The sequence below is a fragment of the Brassica napus genome, chromosome A1 (genome assembly GCF_020379485.1).
Source record: "Brassica napus cultivar Da-Ae chromosome A1, Da-Ae, whole genome shotgun sequence".
In the NCBI taxonomy this organism is placed as follows: domain Eukaryota; kingdom Viridiplantae; phylum Streptophyta; class Magnoliopsida; order Brassicales; family Brassicaceae; genus Brassica; species Brassica napus.
In genome coordinates, this window is record NC_063434.1 from 24,683,557 (window position 1) to 24,701,789 (window position 18,233).

The window sequence follows — 18,233 nt, forward strand, 5'->3', positions numbered from 1 at the left end:
TAAACACCAGCTGCGTACGCATTGCGATATTTCTCACAGTTGTGAAGTTGTCCAATTTCAGGAGAATCAAAATCATGCATGTTTAAATACCTTGTTCTCAGTTAGCTATGCGGGATGGAGACGGGTTCTTATTCAACAATCTCCTGCCTCCTCGTTGAAGTGTGAGATTAATGAGTACTACATTATCCTCTGTACCAGGTTTTTTATTCATTATTGCTAGAGAAACATAAGAATCGCTATCCAGATAAGAGGTAATTTCTAACTATGACATGTTTTTTCCCACAGTTTATTTTTGAAATGGTAGGGCTTTTTAATTGCCGGTGTTTTTAAAGTATGGAAGCTCCTATAAAAATTTAAAGTATTTCTTATCTCACGAATATTTCAAGCTTTATGTAATCAACGGACCAATGTTTTTATATTATTAACCATAAGTGAAATGGATCAGCATAGTAGGCCTTTATGCTTTTATAGTTCCATTTACTTTCATTTGTTTATATTTTTTTTTTTTTGCATAGGAGTTTTGTTTTTCATTGCCGAGAAAATCAGCCGAGTAAAACAATTGTATTATTTTTGTATTTAGCTACAGTTTGTGTTAAAAAAGGGCTACAGTTTGGTTTGTTTGAGATTTAGGAAATATATTTATTACGAATATTGGTTTCGCATGTGTCTTAAAGTAGTGGAAAAGTGAATGGTGATATGTTCACGAACGTGGAACTTTTAAAATAAGGACGAATTCTGTATAATAGTATTATATCTCCTTTAACTTTTTTCAATTGAGAGTACTATTCCATTGCTCTCTGCTTCAAGTGATTTTGCTATGTAAAGAAAATCTTATGCATCGTGATCATTTTTGCAACCTCCATGTGCTTCATGCTGATGCAGACCTTCCATTAGACCACCAAAGAGTACATCTCTTCTACCTAAGAAATCAAACAGATACGAATTTGAAATTTGTGTGAACCAATCTTGTAGTGAATTGACGAGGAATCAGAAGAATCCAATAATGGATCTGGTGGCTCCTACCAAGAACGAAGCTGATGTTCATCTTCAATCTGATTCTTCTCAAGCATTCTATTTTCTCATTGGTTTGTATCTGAATGTTGATTTCTCTATCTGGTTCCCATAAAGAATTCAATTTGAACAACTGCAAAAAAAGAGAGACACCCATAGGAATTAATACACATTGGACTATACAGGTTAGGAGGCTTACAATAGAAAGATTGTATTCTTGGCTTTTCAGTTCTTTATATATTTTTGCTTCACCAGCTATATATAGATATCGGCTTCCAATTAAAAAATTCAAAAGCACTTTCAATTCATCAGCCACTTCCTCATTGTTTGTATTGAGAGCTCCCCATTTGGTTGTAATTTTTGGGATAACTAATTTATCTCATAGGTTCATGACCGCATAAGATTGAAGGCCATTTCGCCTCCCATTACTAATTAAAAGAAAGAAGCAGAATTTAGCTAATCTGAAAGAAAAAGATGGAAATTTAAACACAAATACTGGAGAAAGAAAAAAATAGATGTACCATAATTCTGTTTCAAACTGAAGAGTAGGGTCTATACTCTCTCTCAGCCATAACATATTTCTTCTATGTTTGCTCTGCGTTTGAAATAAGATCTTTAACCATGTTCCATGTAATAAGATTAGCTTTGCGTCTCCATGTACATCGAAGCTTATACTATTTCTGCTAACTGAACAGCTTCATGCTCAGATGCTATATTTATACAGTCCAAGAGTTCTTCTGAGAAAAACCGACCTGAACCACGCATGTAGCGGTAAATTGATTCACCAACCCAAACTTAAGAACATACAAAGAAATATGAACATAAGATTCTAGTTAATCTAGTAGTAAATGATTCACCAACCAGACAAAAACATACAAACGGTCAGCCATTTTGGCGTTACTTGTTGGCTCGGCAATCGCTACTGAACCTTACATTTATAGCTCTCCTCCACCACCTCCGGTTGCATCTCCTCCACCTCCTTATAAATACAAATCTCCTCCTCCTCCGGTTAAGTCCCCTCCACCACCGTATGAGTATAAATCTCCTCCTCCTCCTGTTAAGTCTCCTCCACCACCGTAATACTACCACTCTCCACCTCCCCCGGTGAAATCTCCACCACCACCGTATTATTACCACTCTCCTCCGCCTCCGGTGAAATCTCCTCCTCCTCCTTATTACTATCATTCTCCACCTCCTCCCGTGAAGTCTCCTCCATCACCGTACTACTATCAATCTCCACCCCCTCCGGTGAAGTCTCCTCCACCACCGTACTATTATCACTCTCCTCCTCCTCCGGTTAAGTCTCCACCTCCACCTTACTACTACCACTCTCCTCCTCCGGTCAAGTCTCCACCTCCACCCTACTACTACCACTCTCCTCCTCCCCCAGTTAAATCTCCACCGCCGCCATACTATTATCACTCTCCACCACCACCAGTCAAATCTCCTCCACCTCCATACTACTACCATTCACCGCCTCCTCCGGTGAAATCACCACCTCCACCTTACTATTACTCATCTCCACCACCACCAAAATCTTACCCTCCACCATATTACTACTCATCTCCACCACCACCACCAAAGTCGTACTCTCCATACTACTATTCATCACCACCACCTCCGGTGTATAAAAAGTATGAGAAGAAGAGAACACAGAGATAGATATCATCGAGTCGGAGGAGAGATGTGGAGGGTCAATAGTCATCTTGATTAGAAGATTTATGGCAGACGATTGAAGTTCCATCTTGAATGGAGGCATTATGCGGGAGGCGATGGGGGGAGAGGAAGTGAATCGATGTCGGCATCGAGACATAGCTTAGAGTTACAGGGGAGGCTGATTGTGTTTGGCTTAGGGTTACGGGGATGATGATCTGTCTCTTTTCTAGATAATTGGACAGTAATACTTAACGGGCTGGACCAGTACGTGACATTTTTTTCCATTTTATTGATTGAAGCCCAGTTCAAGATGACATGGCAAATTGGTTGGCCAGGAATTTTTCTGCCTATGTGGCACACCTTGAAAACCTCTAAAATAGTTCCTTTTATATAGTAGGATAATAGCGTCAGTAAAATTCAAAGTATTTATACATACAATATAGATTATATATGTATATAGTTAAATAAAAAAAAGTAAACATAACAATATAACATGATACTCAAGTGCTCAACGTAGGCGGTTGTTGTGTACTTGTGTAGCATGTATACATTACACACACAATATCTATGTGTAAGGGTTTTCCTAATTATTAAGCCAAAAGAAAAGCATTTTCCATATCGAGGTTAAATAAAAGGAAAATCAGATCAAGAAAAGGGAATCGAATCTAACAGATATCATTTAAGATCTTCGACATTAATAACCAAAAATGGAAAATAACTAATTTATCTTCTCTATATATTAAGAAAATATGTAAACAATAATCACAACTCTTCGTTCAATTCACAATCACATACGCAAAACATAACGATGTCTTCATCTTTGTCGAAAACCACTAAAGTTTCCCAATTTCGACCAACCCTTTTTCAGAAAGCTTCTTCTTTGAAAGCCGCAAGCTTAGCTAAAAGACAAGTGACTGTCTTCAAGAAAGCTGAGGAGCTTTCAATTCTCTGCGGGGTCGAAGTCAGCGTCATCTGCTACGGATCAGACGGTGCGCTTAGAACATGGCCCAAGGACAGAGAGAAGGTCAAAGACATGGCTGTAAGGTACAGCCAGTTAAGCGAGGTGAAGCGACGCATAAAACAATGGGATCTTAACAAGTTTCTCGAGGAGGTCAACAAGGATCCCAAAAAGAAGAACAAGAAGAAGAAAGTGAAACTTGAATCCAGTTACAAGTATCCGGATTGGGATCCCAGGTTTGATAATTGCTCTGTTGAGCAACTCACGGAGCTGATTCAATCCTTGGAATGCAAGCAAACCATAATGCAAGATAGGCTTCGAGCAGTTCTTGAATCTCAGAGACAGAGGAATATGTATTACATGAACATGGCTGAACCGACGCAGATGAATCATCTTCAACAGCAGCTCCCTAACCAAGATCAATCCCTGGCTCCACTTCCAAATTCACTGACGGTGTACCAGTATCCAAACATGGATACGTACTCGAGTTTTCTTGGGGGACAAGAAACTGGAAGGAATGAGTTTCTAAGCACGAACATGATACCCTACAACAGCTTCAACAGCAACTGTGTTAATATGTTTCAAAACTAGTTTAACCAGAACTGTTCCAAGGTCGAAGATTACTCTGGCTTTCCTCAAGGAACTGGGATCAACAACATGAACGTGGAAGATTATTCCGGGTCACTTCGGGCGCAAGGACCTAACGGGTTGCAGAACATGGACTTGCAAGGCTACAACAACAACAGTATTAACACCAATGGTTTCTCACATCAGCTTGTTCAGTTTCCGGCGCAAAGAGCAGCACCGGCCTGTCAATATGTGGATGGGTCAACACAGAATATCAGACCTCAGTTCCAGTATTCTTCCTTTGTTGGTTGATGATGCAATTATCAGTTTTAAAACATTGATTAGTCTGTGTCTTTTTCAATTATGTCGCTATGTGCCAATGTGACTAACTATACTATGTTTTGTTTTTTGTGTCTATTACTATTATCTCCACGAGTGTCTCTTCTCCTCTGCTTTTGCTATTCTGAGCATTCTCTTATGATATAATAATATTTAATGTTTCCTTAACAAAACCTTTTTATGGAAGCCTTTTTTTGTGACGTATCTAGAATTCAGATCGAAAGAAACTCAATATAAAAACAGACTTCTTTATTGCGAAAACTAATTCAAAAACTAAAGCTCTTAAATCTCTCAATCTCAAAATTCACAAGGTATACAACTTCTTTTTATATGGAGATTATAATTTCCTAATCCTATTTAATATATCTAAACTTATGTTTATGATTCTATAACTCGGTCGAATTAGGTTAACAATTTGTTTCTCAAGTTTCCTTTTCTTTCAAGTTTAATCTAACAACTTATAAGGATCTATCACTAATCATCATGGTTTGCATAAATAAAAAGAAAAAGAGTTGTTAAAATAGAAGAAGGAGAAAGTACAAAGAGATCCAACAAGTGTTTAGTTATCTGTTCGGCTAGTTTAAGAAGTAGCCAACGACTGAGATCAAAAGAGTTTTAAATCAACGGTTTAGATTAACCAAAGATCTTATTACCTTCAAAGTGGGACCGGACCCACGAGTCACACACAGAAGCAAAATCGTTTAGCGAAGATTTTTTTATTTTATTTTATTTTGGTGGAGGCTGCTTCCTTCTCCTAAAAGAAGAATAAGTAAGACCTAGAAGAACACTCTGAATCAGTTAAATTCGTTGTTTGTCTTTCTAACATCCGTATATTCACGAGCAGTCTCTTACAAATCCTTGAAGCGAAGAAACTTTGGTGTTAGGGTTTATCTCTCTATCTGTTGGCGATGGCAAGTAGTTGAATTCAAGTGAGTGCTGTTTCTCTTCTTTTGTCTGATTTTGATTATATGGTTTATTTCTCGAATTCCAATTAAGTTCAGTTTAGAGAGTATTTTGAATTCAATCTGGGGGTCAATTCTTATACTGCAACGATTGGGCTTCTTTCACTTAATAATTGATAATATTATCAGGATCTTGTCAAGATCAATCTTTTCAATTGCAAGACATGACAGATCCTCTTGGATTAACTGACTCGTATAAACATTTAAGTGTTTCTTTTTTTTGGTCGTGGATTGTATTTGTTGCGAAATGGTTTTACTATTGGGAGATCTATACTCTTGAGGCTAGTGCTTTAAGTAACTTGAATTTCATATGTAACAACACCAGAATATTTCCCATTTCTTTCTGCAGATTATTTGGTGGTAACTAGTAGTTTGCAGCAAGTCATAGGCGTTGGAAATGAGTGGTTTGGGGAGGAAACATGTTTCTAAATGGGACTCTAAGGAAGACACACATCATCATCATCCTAGCGTAGATGTAACATCAGGTTCTCATTACCGTGACAAGGATCCACAGCCTGTCCTGTTCAACGCAGGCAGTAATGCAAATGCAAGTAGGAGGTCTTCGGAAGATCAGCACTCCAGTCAAGCTAGGACTAGAGGCAGAGTTTCACAGAATAACGATAACAGTTATTATTCTGAACAAGATGAGACTAGGCAGCAATTTTCACATAGGTTAGTGTTTTGAGTTTTATTCTTATTTATTATGTTCGTCACTTCTTACTTTTTTAATCTTCTACAGGAGTGATAGTAGAAGTTATAGCAGAAGTAGAAGCCGTAGCAGAAGCCCTGTCTTTAGACCAAGGCGAGATCATGCAGGATCTTATGACAGACACAAGGAGACCAGAACACGAGATGAGTTCAACAAGCCAGGCAGTGATTATGGTTGGGAAGATAAAGCTAGTAGAAAGCCAAGGGAGACAAGATATCACGCAAATGATTTCAGAGGTGCAAGGTCTTCAGACTATGATGATACTGAGGAACGTTCTAGAAGGGAGCATTTACATGACGGCGTTTCAGACCCGAGGTTGAGAAGACAAGGAAGCGAGCTGACAGGAGAGAAAGAAACGCAACCAAGAGGTGGTGATGGTGAGGGACGGTTCCGCAGGAGCTCGGAGATACCCTGCAAGTTTTTCGCAGCAGGGAACTGTCGTAATGGCCATCATTGCAGGTTCTCTCATCATCGTGGTGTTGATAGAAAGCAGCCTCAAGAGAACCAGAACAGCTTTTATAGACAGGACAGCAACTATCACAGTGGTCATAATAGATGGAACGGTGATGAAAGATTGGATAATGGAAAGCTCAGTAAAGGGACTTGTGAAACTAAGGGTAGTAGCTGGATTGGTGACATGGAGATGTCTCCAGATTGGAACTATAGTGCTCATAACTTGAAAAAACGTATGAAAGAAGAGCCTGGTGTTGGTCAGAGTTCAAAGTCTCGAGTTGATGATCAGAGGAGCAGTGGTATGTATTCATATGGTGGCAACAAACCCATGCTTGAGAAACCTATAGTAGCTGATTCTCATCAGAACTACAACAATGTGGTGAATACTGCTCCTCCAGTTCAAGCTTATAATCAAAATCATCATGATGTATTGCCGTACCAAAACTCGCCAACCCCTGGAGGAACTCAACACCAAGTGATAGCTGCTGCTGCTGCTGCTGCTGCTACAGATTTCTCAGTAGGCTTGAACTTTAGAAACCCCGAGAGCGTAAAAGCTTATAATGATAATCATCATTCAATGGTGGAGAAAGCTGTTCCGGCTCAAAGTAGTGTGACCAGGGAACAAAAAGATCAGCTTAGCAACATCTCAGCAACTATAGCGCAGCTTCTTGCAAATGCACAGCCCATTCCACAGCTTACACAAGCACTGCAGATGCACTTGCATTCAGAATCTTCCATGGCTGTTCAACCAAATCATGCTACTACTCAGAGTAACAACCCATTTGGGATGAGCACTGACACTGCGACTGCATCACAGGCAACCAATGTCGATGGGGTTCAGGAACTGCCGGTAAACCCCAAGGCTTCTGAGGAAAACGGAGACACAAAGACCACTGACGAAGCTAGTAAACAAGAAGAGTTTAAGAAAGCTGGAGAAGATGTCAAAGAAGCTGATAACATTGTAGATGAAGATGATGATGATGGGAGCGATGAAGAAGAAGAAGAAGAAGAAGACAAGAAAGAGATGAAAGACCCGAAAGGAATGAGGACGTTCAAGTTTGCGCTTGTTGAGATTGTGAAGGAGCTTCTGAAACCAGCTTGGAAAGAAGGTAAGATGAAGAAAGATGGTTACAAGAACATAGTGAAGAAAGTAGTTGAGAAAGTGACTGGCTCTATGCAAAGTGGAAACGTTCCTCAAACACAGGAGAAGATTGACCATTATCTATCCGCTTCCAAACCGAAGCTTACAAAGCTCGTTCAGGTTCCTTCTTATATATAAAAACTTTAAAACTTTTGCTTTTCGAAAAATGTTACTAACTGTTGGTTATGATCTTCACTTTCAGGCATATATCAGTAAAGCCAAGAAGACGTAAATTAATTTCATCTCTTGCCATCATCATTAACCTTATCTGGAACTGTATTCTTAAAACCTGCTTAGTCTTTAAAGGAAGATGAAGTGACGACCATCTCTCAGTTCTGTAGATATACCATAAGAGATTTTTGTCCTGAATGTTCCTTTTTCTTTTTCCGACATGGTGATATGGTCCAGTCACATAGACCAAGGAATGTGTTCTGTCTTTTTATAGAAACTTAGACCAGATTTTCAGTGATCTTCATCTCTTTTGTCTCAATGTTGATCTGCCTATGATCCCTTTGGTTCTTGTTCTTGTCAACAAAACTACCATAGTTGAGAGAACCGGTTTAGATGTAAATGAATCAAATTAAAATGGGAATTATACAATTGGCCTCTTAACCGGTTTAAACCGATCAGCACTGTCACTCCCGCCATTACACTTCTCCTCTGATTTTTTCTCTCTCTCTTGTTCATAGTGAAATTGATATCTGAAGACGGAGATGGCTTCGTCCACATCTAAAACCCTAATTGACTTTATTCATCCCGCAAAACGCCTCAAAGCTTCCTCCTTTCCCGCCGTTTCCGCCGCCGGTGGGTCCCGCGGTTTGGGTTCTTCCTCAAAATCTCCGCCTCGCATAGTAACCGTAGCCACGTCCAAGCGCAACCTCGCCGTCCGCTCCGAGAAGGTCGCAAAAGCTAAAGGTTTGATTTTTAAAGCTGATTTGTGTGTTTTCTAGGGTTTTAGATTGATTCGGGGATTGGAAACTGTTGTAGCTGAAGGAAGCTGCTGCCACGTGGCTTTGAATGAGCTGTTAGTGGAAGAGTCATGGCTTAAAGCTCTCCCTGGAGAATTGCAAAAACCCTACTTCAAAGCCCTTTCTGACTTCCTTGAACGTGAGAGTAAAGGCCCTTTGATATATCCCCCGCAGCATTTGGTTTTCAATGCTCTTAATTCAACACCTTTTGATCGAGTCAAGGCTGTCATTATCGGACAGGTGAATCAACATTGGTTTCTTTTGAGGAGGTCATGGAGTTTTGTTGTGCTTTAACAAGTTTTTTCCTCTGTTTGGTTTAGGATCCGTACCATGGACCTGGTCAAGCTATGGGTTTGTCTTTCTCTGTGCCTGAAGGAGAGAAGCTTCCTTCTAGTCTGTTGAACATATTCAAGGAGCTTCAGAAAGATGTTGGCTGTTCAATTCCGCGTCATGGTGATCTACAGAAATGGGCTCGGCAGGTAAAATGGAGTTTCTTTGTTACTTCAATTCTCAGTTTACTTGGAGTTAGCTCATGTAAATCACTTCTTGGTTTGATCATTTGTAGGGTGTTTTGCTGTTGAATGCTGTTCTTACAGGTAATATTGACCTTATAAGTTTTAAAAAGTGCCAAAAGTAATGTCGGTTGTGTTGCCTTGTAATGCAGTAAGGAGTAAACAGCCGAACTCACATGCAAAGAAAGGATGGGAACAGTTCACTGATGCTGTGATTCAAAGCATTTCGCAGCAGAAGGAAGGTGTTGTCTTTCTTCTCTGGGGAAGATACGCTCAAGAGAAATCCAAGTAGGTTTTTGGTTTGGTTTTCTTATTCGTAGTTTATTTTGTATGAGACTGCAAAGTTTTCTTATGATCAATTGCAGGTTGATAGATGGGAATAAACATCATATACTCACAGCAGCTCATCCATCTGGTTTGTCTGCGCATAGAGGCTTCTTCAACTGCAGGTTAGCTCACTCCGCTAAACCTCATATTTAATTTCTCATACCTGATCACATGCATAATGGAACCAGTGTTTCTGCGAGACCGAAAGACATTAAATGACTTGCAATTGTCTGCGTATTGTGCTTATGTCGACCCAACTGCTGAATTTACATTAATACTCAACCTTTGAACAGACATTTCTCTCAAGCAAACCAGCTACTCGAACAGAGGGGGATTCCTCCCATAGACTGGCAACTTTAACCGCAGTCTTGAGACCAAGAAGAAGCATGAGTGTTCTTGGGAAGCCAACCAATCTTTTGCAGTCTCTTCTGGCGAACAGAGCTTGAAGCTTTAACCGTTAATGCTCCTCCTCTTTGAATTATTATTTTATCAGAGAATCCTAGACGGCTAGCATAGGCTGTTAAAGGTGTATCCGAGTATGTCCAAGTAGCAGTGGGAGACTGTTTCATTTTGTACTCTTTGAAGAATGGTGTGTATTATATTAGGGGTGCCACTTGTCGAATTTTCCTTGTTGCTACAATGTATGCACAACTTAAAAAGTATGGATGGTTAGATTTATTAAAAGTATATGGAAGTACATGGAAGCTAGCCAGAAGTTTTAAGATGTTGAGGTGAATATAAAACCACAGTTGAAGTCATCAATGACTGCTTTTAAGATTTTTATGCAACCCCTAAAAATTCAAATTAATAATTCCGTGTTAAAATTTATCTACTGGACGAATAAAGTTCACTAAAACACATGGTAAAGAATTATGGGATTTTGCAACGGATTTAAAATAAAGTCGTTGGGTGAACAGATTTGAAACTTTACTTTGGGGTCGGAATCGAAACATTATTTTTTAAAAGTAAGTCGAAGGTTACACAACTTGCAACAGTCGTTAAACCCTAAACCTTTTTTTTTTTTTTTTTTTTCTCTCCGCCGCTTGTATCACTCTCATATCTCTTCTCTCTCTGGAGTTTCTCTTCGCTATCGCAACCTTCAAGTAGTTTCCTTTCCGAAGCTCTGTCTCGTTACTGCGATTTGGTAATCCTAATTGCTCTTCTGTTGTATTGTGAGAATCGAAATTGACGGCCTTTAGAGACTTAATTGATTACGACACAGAACCTGTTTACGGACATCGTTTTGATGTTGGAACCTAGGTTTCGGTGGCCTTTCATTGTCTTTCTTAGAATTTTCCCTCTTTCATAGTTTCGCAGATTCATTTACTCTCAAATTTTGTTGCTTTTCCATTTATATATGCTTTTAACTTTGCTGCAGAGAGTTGATTGATTGAGATTTAGAGCTCAGACATGGTTGAGCTGGAGAAGAACTCCAGTGGAGAGCTGAAGAAGAGGATCAGAAAGCGAAACCGTGGGAAGAAGAACGAGCTTCAAAAGGTGCAAGTAGAAACCCATAACGTTGAGGAAAACGCTGATGAAATCAAAAAGAAGCTTAAGAAAGTAAAGAAGCTGCAGGAGAGAGGCGAAACTGATGAAGACGTGGAAGCAAAGGAAAAGGAAGAGGAAGTAGAAGACAAGATGGTGGTTGTGGCGAAAGGGATAATGACTAACGAGACTTTTGAATCCCTTGACTTGTCAGAGCAGACCTTCGAAGCTATCAAGGCCATGGACTTTAAGCACATGACTCAAGTACGTAAAACCTTGGCACCTTTTTCTCATGTTTATACCAGATTTTCAAAAACTAGTACATGTTTCTGAGTCTCTTAATCATTGTAGATTCAAGCTGGATCAATTCCTCCTCTTTTGGAGGGCAAAGATGTTCTTGGTGCTGCCAGGACTGGTTCTGGTAAAACCCTTGCTTTTCTCATTCCGGCTGTTGAGTTGCTCTTTAAAGAGCGTTTCTCTCCTCGCAACGGGACTGGTGTCATCGTTATTTGCCCCACAAGAGAACTTGCTATTCAGGTAAAAACTCTTTTCTTTCTCTACCATACTCTCATTCTGATTAGATGAGTCTTGTTATTCTACTTGCAGTGAGGTTCTCAGCTTTCATGTAGATTACTCATTGCAAATGCATTGGTTTTGTAAAGTGTGAATGTTGTTTTCTTAGTTACTACGGCCTCCCTCCCATCCCCATTTTTTACCGTGTTTTTTTTTTGATATTTTAGACTAAAAATGTGGCGGAGGAGCTAGTGAAGCATCATTCACTTACTGTCAGTATGGTTATTGGTGGAAATAACAGAAGGTCGGAAGCACAACGTCTTGCGAATGGTTCAAATTTGCTGATAGCAACTCCTGGGCGTCTTCTTGACCATCTTCAACATACCAAGGGTTTCATTTTTAAACACCTAAAGGTACTACTTTCCTTTTCATTGTTCTAATTGGCGCATGTTCTTGTCTTATTTTTGACAAGTGGATGTTGAAAATTCTGACTGTTGCCTTTCTATGAAAAAAAATAATACAAGTAAAAGAGCCATAGATGAACTGTATACATCAGATTATGCTGTATTCATCTTGCTGCCTCTGTCAGAGAGCTAGAGAAGGAATACTACATTATGAGTCGCTTATAATTTGATGTTTAGCCTGGCTTGTAGTCGTACTATTAGTTGTAATGTGATCACTTGACTTTGTGCAGTATATGATTCTAATGGATATGTATCTTTACATATGCTCCTTTAAATTGCAGTGCCTTGTGATTGATGAAGCTGATAGGATTCTGGAAGAAAATTTTGAGGAGGACATGAATAAGATTCTAAAAATTCTACCAAAGGTAAATTACCTCTTTGTTCTCTTAATTAAGGTTAATCTAAAGAAGAATGAGAAAAGTAGATAAATGCAGACCTTTCAGTATCAGAGATTTCTTTTCTTTCCTTTCCTTTAAACAATATTCCCATGGTATTGCTATTCTCCTCAGCCAAAAAAACCCACTGGCGAATAGTTTTGTATGTTAAGATGTTTACACAAATCATGTGCCCCAAAGTCTTTGGCATTACTACGGTTTGGATTTTTGTTCTGAATAAAGTTTTTACCATGTTTCTGCAGACTAGGCAAACCGCACTATTCTCTGCCACCCAGACTTCGAAGGTATTTTTCTGTTATCTTTGGTATTGTCATTCTTAGTTCTCGCTGTTACTTAATTATTCTTACTCTTTGTGTATCGTTGCAGGTTCAAGATCTTGCTCGAGTGTCATTGACGTCTCCTGTTCTTGTTGATGTCGATGATGGTAGACGCAAGGTATGAATCACAAGAAAAGCTCTCGTAATCAAATTTTAAAGACATGCAACGGAGAATTTATTTAAATAATTTTCCAAAACTGTTAGGTGACAAATGAAGGATTGGAGCAAGGCTATTGCGTTGTTCCGAGCGAAAAGAGACTTCTCCTTCTAATTTCTTTTCTGAAGAAGAACCTAAACAAGAAAATAATGGTGTTCTTCTCTACGTGCAAGTCGGTACAGTTCCATGCCGAAATCATGAAGCTAATCAACGTGGATAGCTGTGACATCCATGGAGGATTGGATCAGAACAGAAGAACTAAAACTTTTTTCGACTTTATGAAAGCAGAGAAAGGTATTTTGTTGTGCACTGATGTTGCTGCTCGTGGTCTCGACATTCCTGCCGTGGTACGTATATGTTCTTACATTGATTACTAACACTTTTATTATACTCAATGAGTCAATAGTGTTACAAAAATTTATATTGTGTTGAATCTTGTTTTATATAGGACTGGATTATACAATATGATCCTCCAGACAAGCCAACGGTAGGAGATATACTTCCCCTCTTCTGGTTTTTCTATATCCCGTTCTGTCTGTTTGTTTACATCTTAGATCGTTGTTGTTTTCAGGAATATATCCACAGGGTTGGTCGAACAGCCCGTGGAGAAGGAGCAAAGGGAAAAGCATTGCTTGTCTTGATCCCTGAAGAGCTTCAATTTATTCGTTACCTTAAGGTATGAATGTTTTTTGTTAGAATCTTCTTGTGGTTAACTTAGACCTACTTGATTTAACTGATTTGTACTTAAACCCGCAGGCTGCAAAAGTACCTGTAAAAGAGCTTGAGTTCAATGAGAAGAAGCTTTTGAATGTTCGATCCGCTCTGGTAATTGTTCTGATTCAGTCTTTTTGCATCTGTAGTTGCAATCGTTGTAAAACATCGTTTATTGTTCTTGTCCTGCAGGAGAAATATGTTGCCAACGACTATAATCTGAACAAGATAGCCAAGGAAGCGTACAGGGCTTATATCGCAGCATACAATTCACATTCTCTGAAAGATATCTTTAATGTTCACCGGCTAGATCTTCAGGTATAGTTCACACAACAATAAACTATTGTTTTTTTCTTGCATGGTTGGAAGATATAACCGGGTTTTCATATTTGTCATGGGATGTCACAGGCGGTTGCTCTATCCTTCTGCTTCTCTTCGCCGCCAAAAGTGCATCTGAACATAGAAAGTGGAGCTGGAAAGGTGAGGAAGGCGAGGAATCAGCAAGGTCGCAATGGCTTCTCTCCTTACACTCCCTATGGCAAAGGCAAGGCCACACCCAAAGAGGCATGAAGTGTCTTGACCTGACTAAAAAGATTAGGATTACTTTGCTTGCTTCTGGTTTGGAAACCTTTGTTTTATCAATCACCACCAAGTTTTGCCCCAACAGTACTGTAGTTTTTGTTTTAATTCAGATTGTTGTTTCTTGTACTACTACTCTTTTTTTCTTTGTGTAACACATCTTGTACTACTTCTCAGATCTCTGTGTTGTTATAAGAATGGTTTAATCAACTAATGGCAGCTTTCTCAAGAGATTATTTGCTTATGAAATACAGGAAACTGTAAAGAATCACATAATTGGGTAATATGAGACCTACAAGAAAAGTACATGTTGAATGAAACCTAGACCGGTTCGGTCAGTGTAGTTATTTGGAAAGCTAAACCGGAACAAAAATCTGACCTAATGCCAAACCAAAACCGAAACAATAAGAACCACAAAGCCGGAACTAGTGAACTGGACAGCAGTTTTCAATGCACTGCTCTTCTTGTGAGTTGAAGCCGGAAGAGATGAAAAAGAAGAGGAAGGAGGAGGAGAATCTGGCGAAGACTCGGTCTCCATGACTTTAATGATCATCTTCTGACCCTTTTCACAGTGACCCGAGACACCACTGATGAAGTAAAACAAACCAGGACGGTCTAGTTTGAAAACCGTGTCTTGGTTGTTGGAATAGAGTTGCGGTTTAGATGCCTTGCATTCCTTGTACTCGTCTTCTGACACCACCAATACTGAGTCTTTCTTGTATTTGAAACCTTCATCAAAAATAAAAATCCCTCACGAAAGGTTAACATATATGTAAAGATGATGAAAGTCGCAGAGAAAGAGAAGGGAATAAAAAATGCTTACGGATAGTGTCGCCAACTTTAAACCGGTTGTGTGAAGCCCATTGGTTAAACATATCTCCGTGAGTCTTGTTAGAATTAGGTACGACCCAACCATCTTCTCCTCCAACTTCAAGTTCAGTGCTTGAAACCCCACATGAAAACAGAAAAAAAGAAACAAGAATAGTAACAAGAGTGATGATCTTCTTAGATGGACTCATTTGTTGTTTTTGGATTGATATGTTCTTGGAAATCAAAGTTACTGGGATTTATATTTTTTTTAGGGTTATCTGTGCTCTTATGGCTTGTGAATGCTTGAGGCTTTGGAGTTTAAAAAGAGTGAGACATCGAGGTCTGTTAGTCTTGTCCATTTCTTGAGGGATAATTAATGTATTTGACTACGTATTTTACTCTCTTTTTTAAAAACATTTTTCATTTTTGAGCAAAATTTGTGAAAACATCACGACTTGGAAATTGTTGAGAAATATCCGATTTTGTGGGATATTTGCTTTTTTTTTTTGGTAATGAACTACTATAAAACTTATATATACTATTATTTGAAAAATGAATTTGCTCATTTGTCATATTCAAAATTCTCTATGATTTTAAGTAGTTTGTTTATTTGTCATGTTCTTATAATTTTGATTAATGAGTTATCAATTTAAATTTATACTATTATTTGAATTTTGTTAAATAAGTAGAAGTAATGATTATGATAAAATTCTAAATAATCTACTTGATCAAATCTTTAATATAATAGAATTTCTTCAAACTTATTATCTTCTAAATTTGACATAAACCTACTATCGTCTATCTTCCTGGAAGTGTTCTAGGGCATTATATTTTAGAAGACTTCCCAAAAGTCTTCTAAAGTTTGCTCCAGATCTGAAAAACATGTATATCAAACCTAGATCTGAAAAACATGCATATAAAAAATTTAAATAGCTTAAAAACAGATAAAATAAATGGAAAGATTAGATATATCTATCTTTATAGAACATACAAAAATACATATCTAAAATTAATATATCTACCTTTAAATGAGAGGAAGATAAGAACCATGTGATGAAAATCTTGCAAAACAAAATAAACTAGTGAGAAAGATATGAGGCAATAACAATAAATTAATATAAATTTTGGTGTTTATAAGTTCAAAGAGATTAGAGATAGGTTAGAGAGTTTTAGAATGAGAAACATAACATTTTTGTTGCAGCTAGGGCTGTTCAATATGGTAAAACCGTACCGAACGGAAATAGACGATATGATTTAGTTTTGGTATATACCATACAAACTGAATGGATGTGATTTTATAAAAACCGTAGGATTTGGATATGTTTTGGTTTATAACTAATTAAACCGAATAAACCAAACAAAACCGATCAAAAGTAGAAACATGTAAATATGTATATATTTTATATCAACGAATGAAAATCTATTTGTTATATAATTTAATTTTTTGTTAATAACTATTACCATATTTATTTACAGCAATAAATAAGCCCTAATGTGTAAAAAACTTGAACTATAATTAAGTAACAATTCATCGAGACTTATTATTTTCTTAGTCTTCATTTTTGATTTTTTTGCTTTATTTTAGCATTGACTAAACCGAAGTAAAGACTATAAATTTGATGGACAACAATTAGTGGAAATTCTTCACAACTTTTTTCTTATCTATAAACAAAAAGAGTTTCGTGTTCAGAAGCAACATGACTTTGATGAACACGAAATATGGAAGAATAGAAAAAACTTTCTTTGGTGTTTCTGTTTTGTTTTTATTTTCAAAATTTTGACTATTGATTTGATTATTTTAATACATGGTAGAAGCATTTTTTTAATTTTTTTTTGTTCTTTTATTTAAACATATAATATATTTTTAATAAATAACAGTGTTGACAACATGACTCTAAAATCATATAATATGATCCCAAACTAAATAATTATGTTTTTTTGGTATAAAACCAAATAAACCGAAAACCCACAGTAAATAAACCGAACCGAAACGAATTAAATATGGATTTAGAATGGTAGTTATATTTTACTAACCGAAATACCGAAAAACAGAAAAACCAAACAAAAACCGAACTGATATCCGGATTGAACATTTTCGAGGAGGAGGGAGAATGTGTAAATGTAAATTTTTCTTTATATATAGAGACAAAAATTCCAATATGGTTAAATATTTTCGATTTAGAATACTTTTAAGTGAGTCTTCTAATAGAAAAAATCCTAGACGACTTACTTGTAAGTCACCAAGAATACTTCAATATTTTTTGCGGGAAACTAAAATATATTTAGCGGGAGTTAGAAGACTTTCAGAGAAGTCTTCTAACCGCCGGACGACTTATGTGTTAGTAGTCTAGACCCAAAACATAACCCCTAAACTAAATTAACTAACTAAACACTTTGTAAAATCAAATTAAACTTAAAAAAGTGTTTACTATACACAGAAATAAACACATATAGGTAAAATTGAAATTTTTCAAAAAACATTTAAGCTTTCCAAAATCTAACCCTAAGAATACATACAACACTACAACATATGTTGTCAAACTCTAAGCCAAAAAATATCATGATTAACTATTTTCACTCATCTATGTTGAAAACTATTCAATTTTATTATATCTTAATTTATATCACTTAAAACCATTGTTTTAAAAAGCGCTAGGCGTTCATTACGCGTTAGATGACTGTATAGCGCCTAGCCGTATAGCCGGACGCCTAAACGGGGTATATACGGATATATACTTTTACACGAAATATAAGTATAAGATTTATATATATATATATATTTTTTTTTTAAATCCACTTTATGTATATGTATATATTTTATCATATATAAATAGTATTAAATTATAAAAATTAAAGCCATTTTGAATATATAAAGATGATAAATTTAAAATGATTTTGCAACAATTATACTAATATCTACAATCATATAAATACATAAAATAAGTAAAAATAATATAAATAATAACATTAATAAAACATAATAATAATAATATTAGTAGTTTTATTTTTTAAATATTAATGCTTAAAATCTGCCTAGGCGTCTGCGTAGAACGTATTATGTCCGCCTAAACGCTATTATTCGCCCAAATTATATAAATCCGCATAAAACATTGTATAAATTTATGGATTGTGATTGTTTATGTTTGTTATTTGTTGATGTTTTATGGATTGTGATTGTTTATAATCCTTTCAATACCAC

At 37.0% G+C, this 18,233-nt stretch overlaps 5 protein-coding genes, 1 long non-coding RNA gene and 1 pseudogene across 6 annotated transcripts; 5 read left to right on the forward strand and 2 right to left on the reverse strand.

Annotated features, from left to right (window-relative positions):
* Nucleotides 1-618: 618 nt before the first annotated feature.
* On the reverse strand, nucleotides 619-1,520 carry LOC125577185. The gene is made up of 2 exons (XR_007315557.1): nucleotides 1,024-1,520; nucleotides 619-920 (listed from the first exon to the last, which is right to left on the reverse strand). It is a non-coding gene; the product is annotated as an uncharacterized LOC125577185 (long non-coding RNA).
* A 343-nt stretch (nucleotides 1,521-1,863) lies between these two features.
* On the forward strand, nucleotides 1,864-2,874 carry LOC125577915 (annotated as a pseudogene).
* Nucleotides 2,875-3,089: 215 nt separating this feature from the next.
* LOC106366712 (agamous-like MADS-box protein AGL103) lies at nucleotides 3,090-4,540 on the forward strand. Its single transcript, XM_022691877.2, has one exon. The coding sequence runs from the start codon at nucleotides 3,476-3,478 to the stop codon at nucleotides 4,214-4,216; it is 741 nt and encodes a 246-aa protein (XP_022547598.1). The 5' UTR covers nucleotides 3,090-3,475; the 3' UTR covers nucleotides 4,217-4,540.
* Nucleotides 4,541-5,210: 670 nt separating this feature from the next.
* On the forward strand, nucleotides 5,211-8,265 carry LOC106346959 (zinc finger CCCH domain-containing protein 38). Its single transcript, XM_048738286.1, has 5 exons — nucleotides 5,211-5,300; nucleotides 5,376-5,460; nucleotides 5,843-6,165; nucleotides 6,233-7,916; nucleotides 7,999-8,265. The coding sequence occupies exons 3-5, from the start codon at nucleotides 5,891-5,893 to the stop codon at nucleotides 8,026-8,028; spliced, it is 1,989 nt and encodes a 662-aa protein (XP_048594243.1). The 5' UTR covers nucleotides 5,211-5,300; nucleotides 5,376-5,460; nucleotides 5,843-5,890; the 3' UTR covers nucleotides 8,029-8,265.
* Nucleotides 8,266-8,434: 169 nt separating this feature from the next.
* Nucleotides 8,435-10,311, forward strand: LOC106379931 (uracil-DNA glycosylase, mitochondrial). Its single transcript, XM_013819782.3, has 7 exons — nucleotides 8,435-8,711; nucleotides 8,784-9,004; nucleotides 9,085-9,243; nucleotides 9,330-9,360; nucleotides 9,429-9,564; nucleotides 9,642-9,725; nucleotides 9,897-10,311. The coding sequence occupies exons 1-7, from the start codon at nucleotides 8,510-8,512 to the stop codon at nucleotides 9,961-9,963; spliced, it is 900 nt and encodes a 299-aa protein (XP_013675236.1). The 5' UTR covers nucleotides 8,435-8,509; the 3' UTR covers nucleotides 9,964-10,311.
* Nucleotides 10,312-10,576: 265 nt separating this feature from the next.
* On the forward strand, nucleotides 10,577-14,438 carry LOC106346976 (DEAD-box ATP-dependent RNA helicase 51). The gene is made up of 13 exons (XM_013786460.3): nucleotides 10,577-10,747; nucleotides 10,982-11,352; nucleotides 11,440-11,625; nucleotides 11,829-12,014; nucleotides 12,347-12,430; nucleotides 12,703-12,744; nucleotides 12,827-12,895; nucleotides 12,982-13,281; nucleotides 13,383-13,421; nucleotides 13,506-13,610; nucleotides 13,691-13,759; nucleotides 13,838-13,963; nucleotides 14,054-14,438. The coding sequence occupies exons 2-13, from the start codon at nucleotides 11,014-11,016 to the stop codon at nucleotides 14,213-14,215; spliced, it is 1,707 nt and encodes a 568-aa protein (XP_013641914.1). The 5' UTR covers nucleotides 10,577-10,747; nucleotides 10,982-11,013; the 3' UTR covers nucleotides 14,216-14,438.
* Nucleotides 14,439-14,485: 47 nt separating this feature from the next.
* LOC106379942 (early nodulin-like protein 1) lies at nucleotides 14,486-15,808 on the reverse strand. The gene is made up of 2 exons (XM_013819792.3): nucleotides 15,048-15,808; nucleotides 14,486-14,953 (listed from the first exon to the last, which is right to left on the reverse strand). The coding sequence occupies exons 1-2, from the start codon at nucleotides 15,241-15,243 to the stop codon at nucleotides 14,604-14,606; spliced, it is 546 nt and encodes a 181-aa protein (XP_013675246.1). The 5' UTR covers nucleotides 15,244-15,808; the 3' UTR covers nucleotides 14,486-14,603.
* Nucleotides 15,809-18,233: the final 2,425 nt, after the last annotated feature.

Excerpts from the sequence above, each read along its gene's own strand:
- LOC106366712 (XM_022691877.2), top strand. The coding sequence starts at position 3,476 with ATGTCTTCATCTTTGTCGAAAACCACTAAAGTTTCCCAATTTCGACCA.
- LOC106346959 (XM_048738286.1), top strand. The coding sequence starts at position 5,891 with ATGAGTGGTTTGGGGAGGAAACATGTTTCTAAATGGGACTCTAAGGAA. Across the intron at positions 6,166-6,232 it reads AGGCAGCAATTTTCACATAG|GAGTGATAGTAGAAGTTATA; the intron begins GTTAGTGTTTTG and ends AATCTTCTACAG. Across the intron at positions 7,917-7,998 it reads AGCTTACAAAGCTCGTTCAG|GCATATATCAGTAAAGCCAA; the intron begins GTTCCTTCTTAT and ends CTTCACTTTCAG.
- LOC106379931 (XM_013819782.3), top strand. The coding sequence starts at position 8,510 with ATGGCTTCGTCCACATCTAAAACCCTAATTGACTTTATTCATCCCGCA. Across the intron at positions 9,005-9,084 it reads AGGCTGTCATTATCGGACAG|GATCCGTACCATGGACCTGG; the intron begins GTGAATCAACAT and ends TGTTTGGTTTAG. Across the intron at positions 9,361-9,428 it reads GTTGAATGCTGTTCTTACAG|TAAGGAGTAAACAGCCGAAC; the intron begins GTAATATTGACC and ends CTTGTAATGCAG.
- LOC106346976 (XM_013786460.3), top strand. The coding sequence starts at position 11,014 with ATGGTTGAGCTGGAGAAGAACTCCAGTGGAGAGCTGAAGAAGAGGATC. Across the intron at positions 12,015-12,346 it reads TCATTTTTAAACACCTAAAG|TGCCTTGTGATTGATGAAGC; the intron begins GTACTACTTTCC and ends TTTAAATTGCAG. Across the intron at positions 12,431-12,702 it reads TTCTAAAAATTCTACCAAAG|ACTAGGCAAACCGCACTATT; the intron begins GTAAATTACCTC and ends ATGTTTCTGCAG.
- LOC106379942 (XM_013819792.3), bottom strand. The coding sequence starts at position 15,243 with ATGAGTCCATCTAAGAAGATCATCACTCTTGTTACTATTCTTGTTTCT. Across the intron at positions 14,954-15,047 it reads TAAAGTTGGCGACACTATCC|GTTTCAAATACAAGAAAGAC; the intron begins GTAAGCATTTTT and ends TTTTTGATGAAG.